The sequence below is a fragment of the Equus asinus genome, chromosome 5 (assembly GCF_041296235.1).
Source record: "Equus asinus isolate D_3611 breed Donkey chromosome 5, EquAss-T2T_v2, whole genome shotgun sequence".
Classification (NCBI taxonomy): domain Eukaryota; kingdom Metazoa; phylum Chordata; class Mammalia; order Perissodactyla; family Equidae; genus Equus; species Equus asinus.
Genome location: NC_091794.1, coordinates 72,721,837 through 72,748,069, shown reverse-complemented (window position 1 = coordinate 72,748,069; position 26,233 = coordinate 72,721,837). Strand labels below are relative to the sequence as shown.

Sequence of the window (26,233 nt, the reverse complement as noted above, 5' to 3'; positions counted from 1 at the left end):
CTTCAAGTACACTGATAGTGTCCAACACTCACAACCACTTTTACATATTTCTGGTCTAGGGCTTACTTCTGGCCTGTAAACCATTTTTTGGTTTATACGTTAGAGGTAAGACCTAGACCAGAATACTCAGATTTGATTAATCAAGAGCTTCCTTTCAAACATATGGGGCAATACCATCTTAACACTTAAGTAATAACATCCACTTTTATTTATAACCCTGTACACTTACAAAATTTAATTAAAATACAGAGAGCAAAGTCTCTCTGAATGACTGAGAAAAATAAATTCCATGTTATTGTTTGAACGCATCCCCCTAAAACTCATATATTGAAATCCTGTCCCCCAAAGATAATGGTATTAGGAGGTAGGGCCTTTGGGAGGTGCTTAAGCCATTAGGGTGGGGCCCTCAAGAATGTGATGACAGTCACCCATCCCTTAACCACAAGGATCCGCGATACATTCAGAGAAACGTGTCGTTAGGTGAACATCACAGAGTGTACTTACACAAACCTAGATGGTATAGCCTACTACACACCTAGGTTACATGCTACTGATCTTAGGGGACCACCATCATATATGTGTTCATCACTGACCAAAGCATCGTTATGCAGTACATGACTGTAGTGCCTTATAAAAGAGGGTCCAGAGAGATCCCTAGCCCTTCTGCTATGTAAGGATGCAACGAGAAATCTGCAACCTGGAAGAGTCCTCACCAGACCATGTTGGCACTCTCATCTCAGACTTCCAGCCACCAGAACTGTGAGCAATAAATTTCTGCTATTTATAAGTCACCCACCCAGTCTGTGGTATTTTGTTAGAGCATCCCAAGCAGACTAACACACTCCAGGAGAACAAGGTCACCAAATTAACAGTAATCTTTGAGAATTAGTTACTTTAATGTCTACTGGTTGGAAATATTTCCATTTTTATGACACTTGCCCTTGCAAAACCCTATTGGTGGTAAAAACCAATTCTTAGCTTAAAAATACAAAAAACTCTTGGCTATTTTTTATTCTGAATCACTCAAAAATATTTTCATAACAATTGTCTGAATCTTACTTGTTTGTTCAGGAGACCTTTGCCATCTGTGTCTGCTAAATCCCAAATCTGAAATTTAGGAAAAAAAGTATCAATCTATATTTTAAACAAAAATCATCTTAAAGATAAATTAAATCCCTGCAATTTACAACATCATGCTCCTTGGTAGTCAGATTTAAGAATCATAGAATTAAAAGTAGAAAGAAACCTTAAAGATCATTTAATGCAATCCTTCACAAAGATACTAAGGCCCAGTGAGTTTAAGAGACTTACTTAAGAACATTCAAGGAATCTGGGAAAGAACTAAAATACAGGTTCTAACTCCAAGTCCAATGCTCTTTCTACTAGAACATACTAGCTTGATTTTAGATCCTCATAAGATGATATTCTTTCTTATGGGTAAGTTGAAATACTTATTGTTGTGAATAATTTATTTGTAACATTTGTAAATATGTTTATTTGTGAATAGCTAAATTATTAATAATGATTATTTTTCAGGGTTTTGAAATACATATCAATATCATCTATAAGGATTCACCAGGAGATCAGGCCAGGAGAGGGACTTCCCATCTCTTTGCATTCTTTCCTAAGCTTCTCATCACCTCCCCTATTTACCACATGTTAAACACAGTTAGAGACAGTTATAACAGAGGAAGTAATGATAGAGCCAACTCAGAGTGAGTGACAAGGGTCCCAGTCTGCACTGTTTGTCCCCACAATAGCCAAATGTACTATTTCTTCCTCATTCATCCTACTAAAAAGTTAATTTGTTTTCTAAAAATCTAAAAAGCATCTTACTTTTCAAGAGGGGAAATCACTACACCACAAATTTCCTCCATCTCATTACTGTAACTTCTACTATAACATAGTTCTAACCTCTAAGTTTCTTGACGGTATCTTTCTGAATTTGCATCAAATTTATCTACACTACTAAATATTCATTATAATCTAGTTATAATGAACAAATACTACCTTTCCAAGTATCAGGTCTGGAAGCCCTGATTTTTTCAGGAAAGCAGCAGCATCAGAAGCTAATACCCTTCCAGTATTGCCTGTATCAACCTGAAAGATACAAACTGTAAGTTAACAACAAAGAAAAAATTATCATTTACCTGCCTTCCTCCCTGTGATTTAGGAACTGGCTTTTTCAAAAAGGGAACAGGAATCGGGGCTGGCCCCGTGGCCGAGTGGTTAAGTTCGCGCGCTCTGCTGCAGGCAGCCCAGTGTTTCGTTGGTTCGAATCCTGGGCACGGACATGGCACTGCTCGTCAGACCACGCTGAGGCAGCATCCCACATGCCACAACTAGAAGAACCCACAACGAAGAATACACAACTATGTACCGGGGGGCTTTGGGGAGAAAAAGGAAAAAATAAAATCTTTAAAAAAAAAAAAAAAAAGGGAACAGGAATCCTTTGACTAACAAAGGTCAAGGAACATGCAGAAAACCATATGAGTAGACTACTATCTCGGCAGCACGGGCAATTTACAAAGTTTTTTATCACACCCATTATATAAATGGGAAAACTGAAGCTCAGAGAAAGTAGAGCAAATTAGTAGAGTCACAACATTAACACACATCTGACTCCAAGTCTTCTATAGTTGCCATTGAAATTCCAGTATACATGAAAGGTAATAGGAGGAAAAGGGCAGCATTTCCTGGAGAGGTCTTTTCATAAATGGGAATAGTTGTATGTGTTATCTGATTTTTCAAACATCCTAAAATCATTAACTTCTGCTTTCATACTTACTCTTAGAAACTGCAACACTTAAAAAAAAAAATCAAAGCAGCATCAGCTCTAAAACCAGCAATGATTCCTTAACAAACTTAAAGAGACATTTTTAAAACTGTGAGGTTCCTAAAGCACTTTAAGGGACACATCATTTTAACTGATGGGGACTTTCCTTTAAGACAGAATGAGGTCACCAAGAACAGAAAAACAGTTCAAGAAAATAATGATTCTCACTTCTGTAAAGATTTCCTAAAGTAAAGTTCTATTTTCTAAAAACGAAAAGTAAATTTTAAAAAGTCACAGGCAATGTAACATGATACTAGGATGTTTGTGAGCTAGATGTTTCTCTGGTTTAGTTAAAAGATTAAGTTTGCTTGTAAACATATACAAAGCATTCCAAACAGCCTAATTCCAGCAAAGGAGCAAAAGAAAAATCCTTTCTTTCAAGTGCTACAACATGGGATAAACCAGGCACTCAGCAAAAATAAAGAATTGCCCAATCCAAATTTGGGGTAACAAGGGAGTACGAAAAGGATTGGGAAACCTGCCTCCAGAATTTTCCAGAACTCCTTTTCTTTGCCCACTTCCTGACCAGGATGGGGGAAAAAAAGGAACACCTACCACCAGCAAACCCTAAATACAGAGGCACTCAGGGAAAATATTGACCAAACTCTCATGAAATACTTATGTACTGTATTCCAATAAAGAATTTTACTATCTTCCATTCTTTCAGTTACTATAATAAACAGAGCCATTTAGTTTTTGTCATTTACAGGCAGTTTCTGTTTACTGTGATGCTTGCCTAAATGCTGTGTCATAAGGTACCACCTAGAATGAGTCTTCAACAAAGACAGTCTGTCTCAAAACCTCATGCATGTACACTGAATTATTAACACTTGAAAATACAGACTTTTGGGTAAAGACTTCTGAGTTGATAACAGTTGAACAACTTTCAGATTGTGCTGGTAGACTAAGTCAGAATTTCTAGAACTCTTTGCAGTCCAGAAGTAGATATATTTCATGAAAGCAGACTCCTGACTCAAGATGCAGGGAACCAAGAAGTAATCACACAGGAGTGAATGAACTGTTGAGGAAAATTTAATTATGGTTATTTACTTGGAATACTGTTGGTAGTACTTTTAATACTCTATTTTCTAATGGATATGTGGAAATGCCCTTTCTTTTTCTTACACTATCTCTAACCCTCAATTTAGTAAGCTCTGCTTTTATAAAGTGAATGAAATAGTTTTCAATAGTATTTGATTCTCACTGACCCTTCAGAAGTGAAAGAAAAAAAAAATCTTTGACTGAATGTCCTTACTTTTTTATGGCAATATAATTATTACATAGGTTAAATAACAATTTGTTCTTCTTTTTATCAGGATATAATTGAGTAAACAGACTTTGCAAAACAAGGCCATATTTGAGAATGATTCTCTTTTATTCAGCTAGAACAAACCACTATTAAGGAATAAGGATTGACTTTATGTGGAGCCAATGTCTGCAAAGCTCTCCCAAGAAAACTGGCCTGCAACCTGGTTTAGAAGGTCCCAGTCTCTCAGGTAGTAAAGCAAGGTTCACTTACCAGGCTAGGAACTTTAGCAGATATGGGAAACCTCAAGATGAGATAAATTCACTCAAATTTATATGTGCTGCAGGTGAAATATGGGGGAGAGAATTTCTAAGGTTTGGATCCTAGCCCCAAGATAGAGGAACAAATAACAGAGGCTTTAAAAAGTATAATCTGAGATTCTTTAGAAATTTCAGGCAGAAATTAATCCTTTGGTCTTAGAAGCTGTTAAATAGTGAGTGTATGGCTCTAGATTTGCAAGTCACACTCAAGGAGATCTATAATGGTTCATTAACACTTGCTGCAACTACGCAGACAGCCAGGTCAAACATAATGAGACTAGCCTTTTCTGTAATCCTGATCACAAACTAAGGAGAAGATTGTTAGGAAAAATGATCCAATATTTGGAAATGGGCAAATGAGACTGTCTATACCCTTAGGAGATTATCTGATCTATGGTATGCACCACTAACTGACTTTCTACTGACTATGTTATTCTACACTCTGTAGGGGTAGACATTAAATTACAGAAAACAGATAGCAACGCAAATGATTCCTGTTCATACCAATGAAATGAATTTTGTCTGGTGTAGAATATATATCTCTATAACTCATATTCTCATTTTGACATCTTCTGATTCCCAGTAATTAACGAGTTGAAGAAAATCCTTGACACATGTTCATTTTATATTTGTATGAGTGTCATGGTTTTAACTTTGTGAAAATTAAACTTTAATAAGTCTTAAAAACAACATGAAAGTCATTTGTATTTGGCTTATAAACTAATTTGGATATTTATATCTAGATGAACATATCTAAAGTTATATGGATTTTTAAGACAATTAAATGTTTTGGCTTAATCATCTTTCCTTCATCTTTCTGAGAGCTTGTCAAAAGCATTAAGTACTCAATGCAGGAGGCCAAAGCACAAGAAACTGAAAACAGGACATGTCAAATTTATCCAGCTGGCTGGTAATCTGCATGTACACAATCAAGAGGTGAAGTATATTTAATGTTCAATCTAAGAAGACAAAGAAACAAAAATCTTACCTGTCTATAATACTTTTCATATACAGGATTCCCACTTGATAACTAAAATAAATAAATAATTAAAAATTAAATGCTATTCAATAACTTCTATTAATATACTTGCATTCATTCAACAGATGTTTGAGAAACAAAGATGCATAAGATTAAAATATCCTTGATTTCAAAGTTTGGTTTTGTTTCTTTTGCGGGGGAGGGGAGTGAATGAAAGCAACCATATAGATTACTAAGAATCCGGTAGATAAGACATAAAACAAGAATTTTAAAGCTATTTTTGACATCACAACTCTTTTCCTTCACGTAAAATTTTACCCAGAAATCCAACACATAAATTAGGGGTGAAATGCTTTGGTTAAAGACAGTTGAAATGCCCAAAGCCTTATGCATTCAGCCTCTACCCAAGTGCCCAAGGTACCTAGGAATAAAACTCAAAAAACCACTTCAATGAATGAATACACAAACTGACGTACAGAAAGATGATACTGATATCATCCAATCTGAAATGCTTGTGGGTAGAGAGTGCCAATCAATTCACACCACAGTTCAAAAGCTTCCTTGGTTAGCTAATGAACAGATTTACTATCTCATCTGAAAGGTAGTTTAAGAGTATTACTGTTTGAAGGCTCAGGTTCGCTTATACATGAATGTGTAAGAGTGTTCTGGAACCAGGAAGAGAATCTAGGAAGTTCTTCATGAGGATGACATCAGTACAAGAATTTGAAGTACGGGGGAAAGGGAAGAGGGTGAGTCTATAAAGAAGTAACAGCATGCACAAACGCATGCAATCAACAGAAAGCTCAGTTATGTTTGAAAAGAATAGGAAGGAGTTCAAATAGTGACAAGGATTGGAGATAGGGCTGTGAAATTTTGTAGAAGACACCTTATGAGGGGCTTCATCTGCCAAGGTAAAAGTAAAGAAAATGAGGAAGAAAAGGGGGACAAATTCAAGAGTTTTTAACTCAGTATTAATTTTAACTGATTATTTATATGTGAAGAGGGAAAGTAGGATGGAAGGTAGAGGGCTACTTAGGAAACAATTTTAATGGCCCAGCAGACGACCTGAATACTGGCAATGGCAGAAAAGAAAGGTACGATTTGAAGAAAAATTTATAAGATAGATTTGACAGGACTTACTAAGTAGATGAGGGGACAAGGGAGTCTTAATTAGAAATACAAAGCTAAACAGGGAAAAAATCTTCAAGCTTCAAGGTTGAGCCTATAGCCTTAATGGGTACAAGACTGGATTAAGAAACAAACATTCACTGAGTGCCTACTTTAACAAGATATTATGCTAAGTGCTTTATAAATACTACCATACTTAATCCTTGTGAGTCACATAGTATCATCCTAGTTTGCAAATGAGGAAACATAGTGTGAACGCTAATTTTATGTGTGAATTTGGCTAGCCCACGGTACCAAGTTGTTTGATCAAACACCAGTCCAAATGTTACTGTAAAGGTATTTTTTTTAGATGTGACTAACACGCAAATCAGTAGACTTTGAGTAAAGCAGATTACCTTCCACTATGTGTGTGAGCCTCACCTAACAGTTGAGGGCCTTAAGAGAAAAGACTGAGGTCCCCTGAAGAAGAAAGAATTCTGCCTCCAGAATGCCTTCAGACTCAGGTGCAACATCAACTCTTCCCTGGGTCCCCAGCCTGCTGGCCTGCCCTGCAGATTTAAGACTTGCCAGCCTCTAGAATTGCATGAGCCAATTCCTTAAAAATCAATCAGAGAGCACGTGCATGTGTATATTCTGTTGCTTCTGTTTCTCTGGAGAACTCTAATACACCTAGTTTCAGAGGTCACTTGTCCAAGCTTTTAAATGGCAGAGCCTGCACTTAAACACAGGTCTGTCCCACTCCAAGCTTCTTGCTCCTTCACAATACCATGCTGATTCCATATGCTCTGCTTAGCTCAGGACAGTCTTGATTTACAATCTGTTGTCTGAGCATCCCATTCAGTTTACCATTTACCTCAGACTTCTCATTTTCTTAAATGAACTATTAATCACTACATTAAAATAAATGAAGATGGATTTAGTACCTCTACTGTATACATCTAATTTTTTTTCTTTTTGGTGAGGAAGACTTGCCCTGAGCTAACATGCATTGCCAATCTTCCTCTTTTCGCTTGAGGAAGACTGTCCCTGAGCTAACATCTGTACCAATCTTCCTCTAGTTTTTGTATGTGGGACGCCACAACAGCATGGCTTGGTGAGCGGTGTATAGGTCCGTACCCAGGATCCGAACCTGTGCACCCTGGGCAGCCAAAGTGGAGCCTGTGCACTTAACCACTAAACCACCAGGCCAGTTCCTACATTTAGCTTCTGGCCAAGGTATCAGATAGCAGTGTCTAAGTATTCCAACCACTTGAACAAGTGATGAAATCTGAAAGAGAACTAGTGATAATTTCATCTTTCTTTTCCCGATTCTTTATAGATACAACATAACCAACACCTTCTTTTCAAGGACATCACGGAGAAGATTCATTGAAAAGTATCCTCAGACACAAGGAACCATGGACAGCTAACTCCTTACAGCCTTGCAAGACAGTGGAAAAAGTAACTGACACTGGAGCTCCTGCTGGCTTTTTGGTGTGCCAGTCAGTACAGTGACATGTGCAATGACCTACAAGATGCACCAGGCCACCAGATGGCTAAGTCAGTAGGAAATTACAGGTTAGGCGCAAATGAAGTACATGTGAAGAGTCAATAATCTGAAAATTCTTGAGGTAGCTTTGTCATTTATTGTATGGTCTAAACCTACAACTACTTTTTTGTTGTTTGGCAATCATTTTTTATTATCCAATAAGCCCTTCCAGGAAAAAGGAAGAAGAGACTAGGGGGCCACCCCCATGGCCGAGTGGTTAAGTTCACGTGCTCTGCTGCAGCGGCCCAGGGTTTCACTAGTTCGGATCCTGGGTGCGGACAGGGCACTGCCTTGTCAGGCCATGTTGAGGTGGCGTCCCACATGCCACAACTAGAAGGACCTACAACTATGTACCAGGGGGATTTGGGGAGATAAAGCAGGGGAAAAAAAAGAAAAAAAATATTGGCAACAGTTGTTAGCTCAGGTGCCAATCTTTAAGAAATAAAAAAAATTAATAAAAGAAGAAGAGACTGTATGTTTAACACAAAATTAAGCACTAAAGTTTCGTTTCTCCAGAAAATAGACAGAATTTTCATAAAACATTTGAGGCTATTTCTATTTATCATGGAGCTCTACTAGCATCACTGTTAATGAGTTAGGTGCAATTATAAAAATTTACAAATGGGAGAGTGACATCAGCATCATGGCGGAGAGAGCCCTTCCCTTCGTCTGACCCCCTCAAGATAAAATGAAAAGGACATTCATAAACCAACAGAGGACATTCACACAACACAATACATGTCTGAGAGATCCACACAGCCAAACGTCTGAAGGTGAAGGTGCTGAACTGCCCCGGGAGGCAGAGGAAGAAAGTAAGTGGATCTCCTCCCCTTCTGAAGTGGCAGTGATCTAGGGCACAGAACATTGTGCTGCAGCTGGCAAGTGACTCTGAGAGAAGGGGGAAAAGGCAGCCCTCCACAGGAACACTTGTCTCTCAGAGTTGCCTCCTAGCCTGTGGGAACACTCCACACTGAGGTGGCTAAGCAATCACGGGAGCATCCACACCAAGCTGAGCAGCTCAGGTGGGCACCGGTGAGCGCAGCAGAGGATCATACACGTGAAAGAAACCGCCTCTCCCTGTCTCCCACTTGGTGCACCAGCTTAGCCAGTCAGCCAGAGCAGGGGATCCCCGTCAAAGTGCCTGAACCTATGTATGAAAAGCAGCGTCGGCCAGTAGGCAAACACAGACAGGCCCTGTCGGCACAGATTCCAATGGACAGGCACAACTGCCGGGCAACACAGGCCTGCATTAACAAACAAGAAAAATCGCAAATAAGTAATTTAAACAACACCTAACAGAAGCAGAAAAAGAAGAACAAAGCCCAAAATCAGCAGAAGGAGGGAAATAATAAAAATCAGAGCAGAAATTAATGAAATAGAAACCAAAACAATAGAAAAGGATCAATGCAACTAAGAGTGAGTTCTTTGAACAGATAAACAAAATGACGAACCCTCAGCCAGAGTCACTAAGAAAAAAAGAGAGAATCCCCAAATAAATAAAATTAGAAATGAAAGAGGAGAAATTACAATGGATACCACAGAAATACAAAGAATTATAACAGAATACTATGAAAAGCTATATGCCAACAAATTGGACAATCTAAAAAAATGGATAAATTCTTGGACTCATAAAACCTCCCAAACCTGAATCAAGAAGAAACAGAGAATCTGAATAGATCAATCACAAATAAAGAGACTGAAATAGTAATCAAAAACCTCCCCCAAAATAAAAGTACAGGACCAGATGGCTTCTCAGGAGAATTCTACCAAACATTCATAATACCTACCCTTCTCAAACTACTCCAAAAAACTGAAGAAGATGGAACACTTCCTAAGGCCAACATCACTCTGATCCCAAAGCCAGACAAGGAGAACACAAAGAAGGAAAATTACAGGCTAATATCGCTGATGAACATAGATGCAAAAATCCTCAACAAAATATTGGCAAACTGAATCAGCCATACATTAAAAGGATCATATACCATGATCAAGTGGGATTTATACCAGGGACACAGGGGTGGATCAGCATCTGCAAATCAATCAATGTGACATACCACATTAATAAAATGAAGACTAAAAACCACATGATCATCTCAATAGATGCAGAGAAAGCATCTGACACGATACAGCATCCATTTATGATAAAAACTCTCAATAAAATGGGTACAGAAAGAAAGTAAACATAATAAAGGCCACAGATGACAAACCCACAGCCAACATCATACACAACAGGGAAAAACTGAAAGCCATCCCTCTGAGAACAGGAACAAGACAAGGGTACCAACTCTCGCCACTCTTATTCAATATAGTACTGAAGGTTTTGGCCAGAGCAATTAGGCAAGAAAAAGAAATAAAAAGTATCCAAATTGGCAATGAAGAAGTAAAACTCTCACCACTTGCAGACAACATGATTCTACATATAGAAAACCCTAAAGAATCCATCAGAAAACTATTAGAAATAAATCAACCACAGCAAAGTCGCACTGTGCAAAATCAACTTACAAAAATCAGTTGCATTTATATACTCTAATAATGAACTAACAGAAAGAGAACTCAAGAATACAATCACATTTACAACTCCAAAAAAAGAATAAAATATCTAGGAATAAATTTAACCGAGGAAGTGAAAGACACATATAATGAAAACTATAAGACATTATTGAAAGAAATCAGTGATGACATAAAGAAAAGCAATGATATTACATGCACATGGACTGGAAGAATAAACATAGTTAAAATATCCATACTACCTAAAGCAATCTACAGATTCAATGCAATCCCAATCAGAATCCCAATGACATTTTTCACAGAAATAGAACAAAGAATCCTAAAACTCATCTGTGGGAACAAAAGACACCAAATAGCTAAAGCAATCCTGAAGGAAAAAACAAAGCTGGAGGCAGCACAATCCTTGACTTCAAAATATACTACGAAGCTATAGTAATCAAAACAGCACGGTACTGGTACAAAAACAGATACACAGATCAATGGAACAGAACTGAAAGCCCAGAAATAAAACCACACATCTATGGACAGCCAATCTTTGACAAAGGAGCCAAGAACATACAATGGAGAAAGGAAGCCCTCTTCAATAAATGTTGTTGGGAAAACTGGACAGCCATATGCAAAAGAATGCAAGTAGCCCACTTTCTTTCACCATACACAAAAACGAACTCAAAATGGATTAAAGATTTGAAGGGAAGACATGAAAATATAAAACTCCTAGAAGAAAATATAGGCAGTACACTCTTTGACATCAGTCTTAGAAGCATCTTTTCAAATACTATGTCTACTTGGACAAAGGAAACAAAAGAAAAAATAAACAAATGGGACTACATCAAACTAAAGAGCTTCTGCAAGGCAAAGGAAACCAGGAACAAAACAAAAAGATAACCCACCAACTGGGAGAAAATATTTGCAAATCATATATCCAACAAAGGGTTAATCTCCATAATATATAAAGAACTCACACAACTCAACCACAAAAAAAAAAACCACCTGATCGAAAAATGAGCAGAGGATATGAACAGACATTTTTCCAAAGAAGATATACAGATAGTCAACAGGTACATGAAAAGATCTATTATTAGGGAAACGCAAATCAAAACTACAATGAGATATCACCTCACAGCCGTTACAATGGCTATAATTACCAGGACAAAAAATAAATGTTGGAGAGGATGTGGAGAAAAGGGAACCCTTGTACACTGCTGGTGGGAATGCAAACTGGTGCACCCACTATGGAAAACAGTATGGAGATTTCTCGAAAAATTAAGAAACATCATATGACCCAGCTATCCCACTACTGGGTATTTATCGAAAGAACTTGAAATCAACATTCCAAAAAGACTTACGCACCCCTATGTTCACTGCAGCATTATTCACAATAACCAAGATGTGGAAGCAACTCAAGTGCCCATCGACTGATGAGTGGATAAAGAAGATGTGGTATATATATACAATGCAGTATCACTCAACCATAAAAAAAGACCAAATCATCCTATTTGCCACAACACGGATGGACCTTGAGGGTATTATGTTAAGCGAAATAAGCCAGAAAGAGAAAGACAAACACTGCCTGATTTCACTCATATGTGGAAGATAAACAAACACATGGACAAAGAGAACAGATGAGTGGTTACCAGAGGGGAAGTGGGTTGGGGAGTGGTCATAGGGGTAATGGGGCACATATATATGGTGATTGACAAATAATAATGTACATCTGAAGTTTTACAATGTTATAAACTCATAACCTCAACAAAAAAAATTTGCAAATGGTTTTCACACATCCACAGTTAAAATTTTAAGAATAAAAATGGTACTGAATACAAAGAAATACTTCAACATCATAATACGTGTGCTCTACTTGCAATCTATCATCATATTTTAAAGGCTGGAATCTTTGAAAAACTGACTTTCTGAGTCCAACCTGTCTCTGTATTGAATCTTTTTGAAAACAAGTCCTGTAAAAATTGGTTGCATATTGTTCAAAATCAGCTGGAAATCTTTAAGGAATGATTAAAGTCAATGAATAAAGCTCCAAAGAAACTTCAGCTTTTACCAAATACCAATTATTTTAAACAAAGTTGGCCAAGACATTGAAGCATATCCATCAAAAATAAGGGAAGAACTGAACAAATTAATTGATGAGAGCTCAAATAGTATACAGAATTTGATTTTGAACTTCTATAATTACACTTTGTAATAAATTGTAGGAGTTCCATCAAAAGTCTTCCTATTTTTTTTTTTAAGATTGGCACCAGAGCTAACATCTGTTGCCAATTTTCTTTTTTTTTCCTCTTCTTTTTTCCCAGAGCCCCCCAGTATGTAGTTGCATATTCTAGTTGCAGGTCCTTCTAGTTGTGCTATGTGGGATGCTGCCTCAGCATAGCCTGATGAGTGGTGCTAGGTCCATGTCCAGGATCCAAACCAGGGAAACCCTGGGCTGCAGAAGCACAAACTTAATGATAGGGCCAGCCGCACGTCTTCCTATTCTTAATGGGATAAATTTATATTCTGTACGGGAATGTAATGAAAGCCTACAATTTTGCAGTATCTAAATTTAGTAGAACATGTAAAATAATCATAAATAGGGACAACTTAATGACAAGATTTATCTTATAAAAACATTTGTTGGGGCCGGCCCTGTGGCTGAGTGTTAAGTTCACGTGCTCCGCTTCGGCAGCCCAGAGATTCACCAGTTCGGATCCTGGGTGAGGACACGGCACCACTCATCAGGCCATGATAAGACGGCATCCCACATAGCACAACCAGAGGCACTCACAATTAGAATGTACAACTATGTACTGGGGGGCTTTGGGAGGAGAAGAAGAGAAAATAAAAAGAAGATTGGCAACAGTTGTTAGCTCAGGTGCCAATCTTTAAAAAAAAAATTAAAAATGTCTGGCAAAGAGAGTACCTTTAAGAGAGGCAAAAAGACACTGCCTCTGAAAATACTGGAACTGACAAACATTGTTTTCAGTAAGAAAAAATCAGAATGAGGAATATTCTCTATCTAGCAAAATTTTTCCTGAGCTAACCAGGTAAGTCACAACATACATAGAGTATATTAGCCATTAAAAATAATACTGGTTATAGAGAAGATTTAACTGAAAGGATTAACAACCACAAACCATAAAAGTGTAACTGAAAAATATTACAAACAATTATATGTAAAAATTAAAACTAGTTAAACTATATTGGAAAATAATTACATTGTTCAGAAAAGTATTAGTGTCACAATATTAGAGACAGATATGGCTCAGAAACTGATAAAAAATATGATTATTACCAAAAGTAATTATTCTGTTTATGTTTTTTAACATTCTTTTTTTTTTTAAACAAAGTTCCTTTTTTTTTTTTTAAGATTTTTTTTTTTCCTTTTTCTCCCCAAAGCCCCCAGGTACATAGTTGTATATTCTTCGCTGTGGGTCCTTCTAGTTGTGGCATGTGGGACGCTGCCTCAGCGTGGTTTGATGAGCAGTGCCACGTCCGCGCCCAGGATTCGAACCAACGAAACACTGGGCCGGCCGCCTGCAGCAGAGTGCGCGAACTTAACCACTCGACCACGGGGCCAGGCCCGTTTTTTAACATTCTGATAATCAACGTAAAGAGTTTATTTTGTTGTAATACAGAACAAACGTTTTAGAAAATTTTACTTTTGAAAACACACTTTGAATAGAATTATTTTACTGATCTACCAATGTAACAAAACCATTTTGATGGCCAAAAAAATAAATATTTTTTAAAACTCACAGAATTTTAAATATTTGTAATGTCCCTTTCATTCTCAAAAATGTCCCAGTTTGGTTGAAAAATTATATATTCACCCTACTTACAGACAAGGGTGTAAATACTTTGCTAAAGAAAGCAAATAAAATACATTCTCTCAATAAGGAAGAGTTAATTTTTAAAGACAATTCAGTTGAATTTTCAATTCCCAGGAAAAAAATCATACACAGTAAGAAATACCAAGCTCCAAACTGTACCTTATTAATCATTGCATTACAGACACATTGGTTACTACATAAATACATCTGGGGAAGTACTAGCTCACTAATGTGATTCTACAGTACAGCCTATGCTGATACTAACACGATACAGCTAAGTGACAATGGAAAAAGCCATCCAAATTGCCAATTCACTCATCAAGCAAGATAACCAGAGTGTTTTTTGGTGTGTCTCAGTAAAATTGGCACTTTTTAAATGAAATATGATAATTTTAGATTTAAAAAAAAATCACACATACACAACATACATAATGAATGCAAAGAAAAAAATTTGAAAGGCATAGCTAAAACGGGAACAATGATTATCTCTGGATAACGAGATTATAAACGGTATTCTCTGAAAACTTTTTTATAAGTATGTCCTACTTTTATAATTAGAATAAAACAATAATGCTATTTTCAATTTGAGGAAAAATATAAAAATCCAAAAATTTGAAATCAGTCTGCAAAACTGCATATGAATTTTTAGCAATAAATTAATTTCTAAAGGAAAACTTTAAAGTTGTCAAAATCAAAATCTGACCTTTTAAAATTCTAACATTATCATAATTTAAAAGCAATTATTTATTCATTAGCTATATCATCAACTCTTATCAGTTGCCACAAAGTAAAATATTCATAAATGTAAGAATTCCTTCTAAACAGTCAATAGCTACTTATTACTACTCTGAAAAAATGTTAAATGCTTGTAAATAAGAGAAGTTAGAAAGTCAACATAGTTTTGTAAAAAAACGCTCAGGTTTTACTATCAGATAGGCCTAGAATCAAAGCCCATTCCATTACTTCTTAGGTGTATGATCTTGAGCAACTTATATTCACCTCTTTGAAAAGCCTGTCTCCTTATTTGTAAAGTGCTAATAATATCTATTTTTCATGGGTTTTTCTTTTTTTAAAGATTTTATTTTTTCCTTTTTCTCCCCAAAGCCCCCCAGTACATAGTTGTATATTCTTCATTGTGGGTCCTTCTAGTTGTGGCATGTGGGATGCTGCCTCAGCGTGGTTTGATGAGCAGTGCCATGTCTGTGCCCAGGATTCGAACCAACGAAACACTGGGCTGCCTGCAGCGGAGCGCACAGACTTAACCACTCGGCCACGGGGCCAGCCCCCTATTTTTCATGGGTTTTGTATGAATTCAATTAATTGAAATAAAAAGAGATAGCTAGTTGTTCTCTAATATCCTTTCTTGTCTTCTTTCTTTAGCAATAGTATCCCTAAGCTTTACCTGGACATGCGGACACATAGCTAAAGCTGCATTTCCCAGCCTCTCCCGAAATCCCAGCTCTCCTCAGTGAAATCTGAAAGGAAATAATGTGTCCAACTCCCAGGCTGTGCACCTGCAGGGAAGGAGAATGCCTCCTACCTCCCAGCCTTTCCTCCAGCTGGCCAGAATGCAGGTATGGTGGCAGAACATGAAGGAGTTATCCAGACTGAGAGATGGGACACATGACTGAGAATAAAAAAGCATCAAGAGAAAGAGGGCCTAGGTCCCTGACACTATTATGAAGCTGCCATATCAGCCCCACACCACTTAGCCTACTTGGACAGCTACCTGAGAGAGAGAAACTCTCTCTTGTTTAAGCCACTGTGATTTTGGCTTGAATCAACATCCTAACTAACGCAAAAAAGATTAAAAAAAAAAAAAAAAAGAGAGAGCACTGCTATTTTTATTAAGAAAAAAATCATGTAAAGTATAATAAACTTTACTAAGAAAAAAGTTATTACAGAAACATAGCATAGTATACCACCCTAAGCTCTGGTAGATTGCATCATAATTCTCAACCATTTATTCTCCTCTTATAAGAGTATTAACATCCCTGCCTGTTGCCATGTGATTTTTAGTGCCTCTGTGGGTACCCTACTGTTGGCCTGGCCATGTGACTGACTTTGGCCACTGAAATATGAGGAAGTTTCAGTTCCAAGGAAAAGCTTTAAGAGCTATTGTGTTTTCACCAGCTCTTGCTCTTTTCTCTCTGCCAAGAAGACAGTATGTCACAAACAGGGGGTGCTCCTTCAGCTTAGATCCTGAAATGGAAAAGAACTATGAAGTAGAACGATAGCTGACTACTATGGAATCTATAACGTGAGCAATAAATAAACCTTTGTTATTGTAAGCTCCTGATATTTGGGGTTGTTTCTTAGCGCAGTATAATCTAGCAAAAATTAACACATAGGTAACCTAACACCAAAGTATACCAGGTAGTAAAAAAAAAGAAAGAAAGCAGAGCAGTTCTCATCTTTAGAGCTGGTGAGGAGGAGGAGTTCAAGGAAACACAAGCAGCCAGTTGTGCAGATCCTTAAAGAATGCACAGCATTAACCCTCAGCTCTGTCATCCACAACTCTGGATGCCTTCTACAGACAGAACAATAGATTTAGGTGTCTGGGGTTACAAAAATCACATAGGGCTCCTGCCCTCAACATCGTTTACATTCGGGGCCAGCAGGCAAAAGAGCAGGCAAAAGAACTTCAAAAGATCGTACAGCTATATACCACTGAAAAACAATGGGTATAAACAGACAATACGAGCAACTCAAACCAACAATGGAGGGCTAGCTTTTGTTCAATCCAATTCAACCTGATCAAAAATCTAGGCGGCAAAGTAACAAAGAATGACGAAAAGTAGCTCTGGTCTCTCATCAGAAGACAGTGAGTGCTACATATGCCGTTCTAGCCAGTCCAAAATGAACAGAAATCACTGGAAGAAGTATTATTTTTAAGCACGAAAAATACATGGATTTATAAAAATTCATACAAGGAACAAATGAAACAGAATAACTATTTCCCACATTTGTACAGCACTTTACCTTTCACAAAGGATATTCACAACCTCATCTCTCACATCCTTTTTCTACATTAACCCAGATGATTACATCAATTCCCATAGTTAAAACTACTTATGCTGATGACCACCAAATTGATACCTTTAGTTCAGACCTCCTCTGTGAACTTCAAACTTGTATATTAACCATCCATTTTACATCTGCACTTGGATGTTTCCCAAACATCTTAACAGAACTTGTATTTTTCTTTTTCCAAAAACCTATTCCTCTCCCACTACCAACCACCTAGGTGCACAAGTCAAATACCTAAATACCTAAGAGTTACCCTCTCCCTCACTCTCAATTTTCACTCTATGAGCAAGTCCTAACAACTCTAATTCCAAGTCATGTTGAACTCATCTACTTCTCTCCATATCTTAGTCCATATCTTGTATTGACTATTACAACATTTTATCCATCCCATCTGCTTTTATTCTTGCCTATTTTTCTCTCCAGATAGATGGCACAGTAGTCATTTAAATATATAAATCAGGACATAACATTCTTCTGTTTAAACCCCTCAATGGTATCTTATTTGACAAAAAATAAAATCCAAACTCCTTGCCATAGCTTCAACTCCCTGCATTATCCAGCCTCACCCAGGGCCACTAACTTCACTCTGATGTTTCAGTTCTTCTAAAAGAGCAAACTGTCTCAACTCACAGCCTTTGCATGTGTCATTCTCTCCTCCTGAAAAGCACGGCTAATGTCTTCATTTTCTTTAGGACTCAGCTTAAATGTTACCCACTCAGAGACTTTCTGATCATCAGAAAGTAGGTCCTCTGGGCCAGCCCTCTGTGGCTGAGTGGTGAAATTCAGCGCACTCCGCTTCGGCGGCCTGGGTTCAGTTCCTGGACACGCACCTACAATACTGTTAGCGGCTATGCTGTGCTGGCAGCCCACATACTAAAAAATACAGAAAGATTGGCATGGATGTTAGCTCAAGGCAAATGTTCCTCAGCCAAAAAAAAAAAACGTAGGTCCTCTTCTCACATTTTCTACCTCAGCCTTGTCTCCTTCAAAGATCTTATTACAACTTGTTTTTATTTTGTATGTGCGTGTTTTTTTGGTCACCCTCACTATAATACGAGCTCCTTGAGAGCAGAAACCCACATCTATCTTGTTCACCATCATATCCCCAATATCTAGCATAGCACCTATATATGGAAGCCCTCGATAAATATTAGTTGAATGAATCACTGCTAGTGAAATTCCTTCTTGCAGTAAATTCTCAAATATTGCTGGGAGTATAAATTCATTTATTCAACATTTATTGACAACCTACTACTTGCCAAAGATTGAGCTAGGCACAGTAATGAATTATACATAGTCCCTTCTCTCAAGTTTACTGGTCTAGTACAGAGAGAAAGAAAAACATAAGGCAAGTCCTTACTTCCTCAACCTCTTCTGAGAATGTTCCTTCCACCTCTCTACATGAACTAACACTTGGTCCTCTCCCGAGGAGAAAGCCAGACACAATCTTTCCTCAGAATGTTACCTTCAATTCCCTATGAAACTCAATCTCTCACCTCCCTTCTCAAATGGTAGCTGTCCGGTTTAACAACCTGCCTATCTCAGGTTCTAGAAATGGGATTAAAATACTCTTTGCTCACCTGTGCAGCTTGTCCACATTATATCATGTGTCACTTAACAACGAATGAGGATACGTTCCTCATTACACATTACACATTACATAAAACATCATTACACAAACCTAGATGATATAGCCTACTACACACCTAGCTATATATTGCTAATCTTATGGAACCATCATCATATATGTGGTCCATCGTTGACCAAAATGTCATTATGCGGCACATGACTGTACTTGACTTCTTGTTTAAAAACAAAATAAAGTACTACTCTTTTGAGGCTCTCCTTTCAACAAAATTACTCTCTTCCTTATCACTGTTATCTTTTAACCTCTTGGCCTCTCTATCTCATTCATCTAATGCTTTGGCACCTGGCTGATTGTCTTCCTCTTCACCCTAAACCTCCATCAAACTGGATGACTTCACCGTAGACTTGGACAACCCATCCAATAATCTGGCTTCTTACTTCCTTGATCTCGTTCATTCCAATGTCTCCCCAAAACACAGAGTTATACAATGCACCACCAGTGTGGACATATGCTACGGTCCAGTCATCCTCTTACTACCATGGTAACATCCTTCCTGGCCCTTCTACGAGCACCTGAAAGCAGTCTATCTCCTAAATCATTATTTCAAGCATCTTGCTTTCCAACCATAATCTCTTCTTTCAAGTTATCATCCTTTGACCTCTCTAAGACCTGTTATCCATGGACCCTTTCATTTTCACCCTGATCCATCAGACCTTCTCTTTGCTTTACTTTCCTCCTCATTCAGTTTAGATTCTATGATGCATCATTTCAATAATCTTCTTGGCAATAACCTAAATACCCTTGCTCCTCTTGTCTTTTGGTCATATCAGTATAGGAAAATCCCAAACCTGGATGAACCCAACTATCCTCTTTTCTTTGAGGCTACAGCTGAGAAAGTCACTCAACAGGACAGACTGGTACTACTATAAATTTATGATCACTGTATTAGTTTGCTGGGGCTGCTATAAAAAAGTACCACAAACTGGGTAGCTTAGAACAACAGAAATTTACTGTCTCTCAGTCTGAAGGCCAGAAGTCCAAAATCAAGGTGTTGGCAGGGCCATACTCCCTCTGAAGGCACTCGGGAAGGATGTGTTCCAGGCCTCTCTCCTACTTCTGGTAGTTCCTTGGCTTGTGGCAGCCTAACTCCAGTCTTCACATGGTGTTCTCCTTCTGTGCATGTCTGTGTCCAAATTTCTCCTTTTGATGAGGACACCATTAATATTGGATTAATGGCCCACCCTACTCCAGTACGACCTCATCTTAACTAATTACATCTGTAATGACTCTATTTCCAAGTAAAGTCACATTCTGAGGTACTGGGGTTAGGATTTCAACATACGAATTTAGGGGAGAGAAGAGGGGCACAATTCAACCCATAACAATCAGTAACCTCAATTCTTTCTGACAAACTTACTCTTCAACCCACTCTCTATAACAACTGTTTCAGGGAAAAACGTGACCTTAGTCAGTCCAATCAGAGAAAATCTCAGTTCATTTGTGGGAGCTATCAGAAAAGAGGCTCTCTTTTCCACTGGACTTGGAGTTATAAAGTAGACAAGCCTGAGGCTTTACAATCATCTTAGTGCTACAAAGAGGAAGGCTGCCTGAGACTGGAGTCAAAATATTAAGGAAAAACTGAGTACTGTTATCATTGAGACCCTAACACATCTGAAGCCAGCTCTACTCTGAACCTTTCAATTACATAAGCTAACACACTCCCTTTCTTACATTGATGAGACTTAAGACAAAATTGGCATTTCCTATCACTCACACAAAAGGATTACAAAAATGGATAACACTGGCTGATAAAGTGAGTTTTATACTTCTTGACTAGTATCTGGAACCATATAGACCTAACCTAAAGAATATAAACCAACAGAAATCTTTGCTATTTCAATTTTTTTCATATTACAGACCTAACACTTTAAAAAATATATTCACACCACCTCACTTTTTTATCTCAAGTATAATTTGAAATAAACACCACTTCCTAAATAAATCTTAAAGTGAACTGAGAAAACATGCATTTTTGCATGTTTATTAGTTATTCCATTTCTCATTTCCAAAACAGCAAAGACTTCGCTAAAAGGAAGTCTCATCAATGTAATGACTTACAAAATGGGAGAGAGGGCAAACCCTCAAAGTTTACCACTGACATGCAATATTTGCACTCCTATGTTCACTGCAGCATTATTCACAATGGTGAAGAAGTAGAGACAACCTAATTGTCTATCAACAGATGAATGGATAAAGAAAATGTGGTACATACATACAATGGAATATTATTCAGCCACAAAAAAGGAGGAAATCCTGTCATATGTTACAACATGGACGAACCTTGAAGACATTATCCCAAGTGAAATAAGCCACTCACAGAAGGACAAATATTGCATGATTCTACTCATATGAGATACCTAAAGTAGCAAAAACCACAGAAGCAAAAAGTAGAACGGTAGTTGTCAGGGACTGGGGGGAGAGGGAAATGGGGAGTTGCTGTTGAATGGGTATAGAGTCTCAGTAATACAAGATTTTTTAAGTTCCAGAGATCTGCTGTACAACATTGTGCTCATAGTTAACAATACTCTACTATACACTTAAAAATTTCTTAAGGGGTAGATCTCATGTTACGCATTATTTACCACAATAATTTTTTTTTAAATATGTCATGTACAAACAGAAATAATTTTACTTCTTCCTTTCCAATTTGGATGTCTTTTATTTCTTTTTCTCACCTAGCTGCTCTGGCTACAACTTCCAGGACTATGTTGAATAGAAGCGGCAAAAGTGGGCATCCTTGGGGCTGGCCCCGTGGCCGAGTGGTTAAGTTCGTGCGCTCCGCTGCAGGCGGCCCAGTGTTTCGTTGGTTCGAATCCTGGGCGCGGACATGGCACTGCTCATCAAACCACGCTGAGGCAGCGTCCCACATGCCACAACTAGAAGAACCCACAACGAAGAATATACAACTATGTACCAGGGGGCTTTGGGGAGAAAAAGGAAAAAAATAAAATCTTTAAAAAAAAAAAAAAAAAAGTGGGCATCCTTGTCTTGTTCCTGATCATAGGGGAAAAGCTTGCAGCCTTTCATCATTTAGAATGATGTTACTTGTCAGTTTTTCATATAAGGCCTTTATTATGTTGAGGAAGTTCTCTTCTATTGCTGGTTTATTGAGTATTTTCATCATGAAAGGGTGTTGAATTTTGTCAAATGCTTTTTCTTCATTAATTGAGATGATCATGTGGTTTTTTTCCTTCATTGTATTAATGTGGTGTATTATATCAACTGATTTTCATATGATAAACAATTCTTGCAAGTCTTTCATTGTCTTTTCCTGGAAATAATCAAAAAACCAGGAAATAAAAAACATTCTTTTTCAGCCAAATGACTGAACCTTTGACTGGAAAAATACTCTCAACTCACCTACACTGTAATGTGAAAATATCTATTGTTTTTCAATCCCTAGTTTAGTAAACTATTACTAGTGTGTTACCTTCAGCCATACACATTCCACCAATTCATCATTTGGCCTACTTAGCAAACTTCTCTTTTAAAATGCAAACATTGCTCTGGGAGTTGTCTACTGATCACTCATGCAGACTCAGCAGAGAATTACCTAGACCAGAAACTTTAATTGCTTAACTTGTATCTGGAAGGTACTAGGAACAAGAATTTCTACTACGGAATTGAAAAGGGGGACAATTTTGGTGCATGAGTACAGAGTTAATACTCATCTAGTCTGACTTTCAAGTATTATGTATAATTATTGGATCATATGCTTCAACTTCTAGTGGAGAAAATACAATAACTGATTGGAGCACTCACATGTACATTAGACTTGATAAGGTACTGCTGAGGGAAAGCAGTCAGGAGCGCTAAAATATCTAAAATGACTTATTTTGCTTAAAGCTCCTAGCTCAGGGTCTACTGCAATATTATGAAAATGATTTATACTATATAATCTACATGATTTAGTAAAAGATACTGTTAACATAACATACGAACATACTAACATACCACTCATTTATTCAAACAATTGCTGATCTATTATGTGTTATTATACTAGGCACTCTAGATACAGAGATGAACAAATAGAATAACTTCTTTGCCCTCCTGGAACTTAGTCTTAAGAAAGAAAAAAAAACAGAAAAATTACAACACAACTGCCAAATACAAAAATGTATCTGATGCACTAAGCTGACTGCAAGACAAATAAGAAAGTATTCAAATAAACCGTACCAGGGCCGGCCCAGTGGCGCAGTGGTTAAGTGCGCACATTCTGCTTCAGTGGCCCGGGGTTCGCCCATTCAGATCCCGGGTGAGGACACGGCACTGCTTGGCAAGCCATGCTGTGGTAGGCCTCCCACATATAAAGTAGAGGAAGATGGGCACGGATGTTAGCTCAGGGCCACTCTTCCTCACCAAAAAGAGGAGGATTGGCGGCAGATGTTAGCTCTGGGCTAATCTTCCTCAAAAAAAATAAGTAAAAAATAAACTGTACCCTCTACGGTACCCTCTACAGTTATTACCAGGCAGAAACAAAGTACAGAAAGAAATACACCGAGGAAATACAAAGTCGAAAAACTTGCTTGTTGATTCATTACTCATTCAGTTAGTCATTTATTGTACATCTAAATGCCCAGATACTGGAATACTAAAATAAGTAAGAAACTATAACCCCTGACATTGAGAATTCAGAGTCTAGTGAGAAAAACAAACAATAACAATCCATTGTGATAAGTGCAACAAGAGGGAGCAAACACGGTTGCCATGGGATCAGAGATACCTACGGGGGACAGAAGAGGAAAAGTCAATAAAAGTCATGTCTGAATTATTTCCTAACAAATTAAGGTAGAAAAAACCGAGGAAGTCGCTTACAAGTGACACCTAAACTAAATCTTAAAGGAACCAGTCAAGCAACTGCAAAGAGCACTATCTCAAAGCCCATGGACTTCCTATTCCCTCTACTTAGAACATCTCCATAAACATTCACATGGCTCACTTCTTATTTCACTCAGCTCTCTGACAAAATATAACCTCCTCAAAGGGGCTTTTCTGCTCACCCTATCTAAAGTAGTACCTTATAGCACTCTCTTCCCTTATCCCGCTTTACTATTCTTCTTAGTTCTTATCACTATCTGACCTATTTGTTATCTACTTGTTTCTGTTGATTTCCCTCACTAGAGATATTAACCCATGAGCCCAGTGACTTTGTCTTGCTCACTATGTATATCACAGTACACATGCCAGTGCTTCACAGACAGTAGGTACACAGTATTGGTTGAATGAATGAAGCAAAGGAGAAGAAGGGAAATTCAGGCATAGCAAGAAAAATGTACAGAAGAAAGGTATGAGAAATGGGCCACAGCAGGGTGCTCTTGACCAATAACAACGGTAATGGCAAATATTTCTATTTATCAAGGAGTTATGGGCCAGGCAACATTCTCAGCACTTTATTTGTATTGTCTAATCTTCACAAGTCTATACATCAGTCACTCTTACTTACATTTTACATAGGAAGAATCTGAAACGTAAAGAGACTAGATAATTTGCCCAAATTCGCATAGCTAGTAAATGGTAGAACTAGAATTCCAAGCCACACAGTACAATGCTAAAGCTCACTCTTCTAACCAATGCCCAAAAGCACAGAAAACTGACAACCTCTCCGGGTTGTTTCCACATATGCTAAAAAGAAAAAGAAAATACCTAGTACAAGCAGTCTTTCTGAATATTACATGCTTCATATACTTAAAACCTTATATGTGTTACTCATTAGGAGTATTATTAGTTTTTGAAAAATATGAACTATCTTTACTAAGCAAAAGGCTAAGTAAATTCCCCACCCCTGAGTTTCCAATTTTGATTCAGAGTAGGACTGGGGTGAGGTCTAAGAATTTGCATTTTTTCATTTCTTTTTCTTTTCTTTTCTTTTTGAGGAAGATCAGCCCTGAGCTAACATCCGCTGCCAATCCTCCTCTTTTGTTGCTGAGGAAGGTTGGCCCTGAGCTGACATCCATGCCCATCTTCTTCTACTTTATATGTGGGACCCCTGCCAGTGTGGCTTGCCAATCGGTGCATAGGTCTGCACCCAGGATTGGAACCTGCAAACCCCAGGCCACCGAAGCAGCGCATGCCAACTTAACTGCTGCGCCACTGACCCAGCCCAGAATTTGCATTTCTAAGAAGTTCTCAGGTGATGCCAATGGTACAGGACCACTCCTAAGAACCTCTGAGCTAAGTAACAAAATGTGAATTAAACCCCTTTCAAATAACACTAGGTTTCCTGAACAATCAATGGCTGAACTAGGCACCTTCAAGGTACTGAATATATCTACACATGCTTTCCCCCAAAGATCAGGAACAAGACAAAAATGTCTACTCTGGACACTTCTATTCAACATTTTACTGGAAAATAGACGAGAACAAGAAATAAAAAGGATCCAAATGGGAAAGCAGTTTTGTAAAACTATCTCTATTTGCAGATGACATGATCTTATATATAGAAAATGCTAAAGAATCCACTAAAAAACTATTAGAATAAAGGAGTTCAGCAAGGTTGCAGGATACAAGGTCAATATACAAAAATTGTATTTTTATACATTTGAAACAAAATGCATGAAATGAAATTAAGAAATCAATTCCATTCAAATAACTTAAGAATAAATAAAAGAATAAAATACTTAAGAATAAATTTAAGAAAAGAAGTACAAAACTTATACTCTAAAAACTACAAGACACTGTTGAACAAAATTAAAGATATATATAAATGGAAAAAATCCCATGTTCATGGATTGGAAAACTTAACATTATTAAGACAGCAATACTCCCCAAACTAATCTACATATTCAATGCAATCTCTAGGAAAATTCCAAATGACTTCTTTGTAGAAACTGACAAGCCAATTCTAAAATTCATATGGAATTGCAAGGAACACAGAATAGTCAAAATAATTCTGAAGAGGAAAAACAAAGTTAGAGGACTAACACTTTCCAATTTCAAAACTTACTACAAAGCAACTGTAATCAAGACAGTGTTGTAGTATACCAGGATAGACATACAGATCAACAGAACAAAATTAAGAGTCCAGAAATAAACTCATGTGACTATGGTCAACTGAATTTTTTTTTTTGGAAGATTAGCCCTGAGCTCACATCTGCTGCCAATCCTCCTCTTCTTGCTGAGGAAGACCAGCCCTGAGCTAACACTCATGCCCATCTTCCTCTACCTCATATGTGGGATGCCTACCTCAGCA

At 37.6% G+C, this 26,233-nt stretch overlaps 1 protein-coding gene across 6 annotated transcripts in view; it reads right to left on the bottom strand.

The window, feature by feature from the left end:
- The window catches only part of EPS15 (epidermal growth factor receptor pathway substrate 15), a 131,831-nt gene that overhangs the window by 91,932 nt on the left and 13,666 nt on the right, over positions 1–26,233 (bottom strand). For all 6 annotated transcript variants that reach the window (XM_070509950.1, XM_070509947.1, XM_070509951.1 and 3 more), the window contains exons 2-4: positions 5,391–5,432; positions 2,011–2,100; positions 1,060–1,107 (exon numbers count right to left, since the gene is read on the bottom strand). In XM_070509950.1, coding sequence (XP_070366051.1) covers positions 1,060–1,107; positions 2,011–2,100; positions 5,391–5,432 — 180 coding nt within the window. The remainder of the gene's footprint in view (positions 1–1,059; positions 1,108–2,010; positions 2,101–5,390; positions 5,433–26,233) is intronic.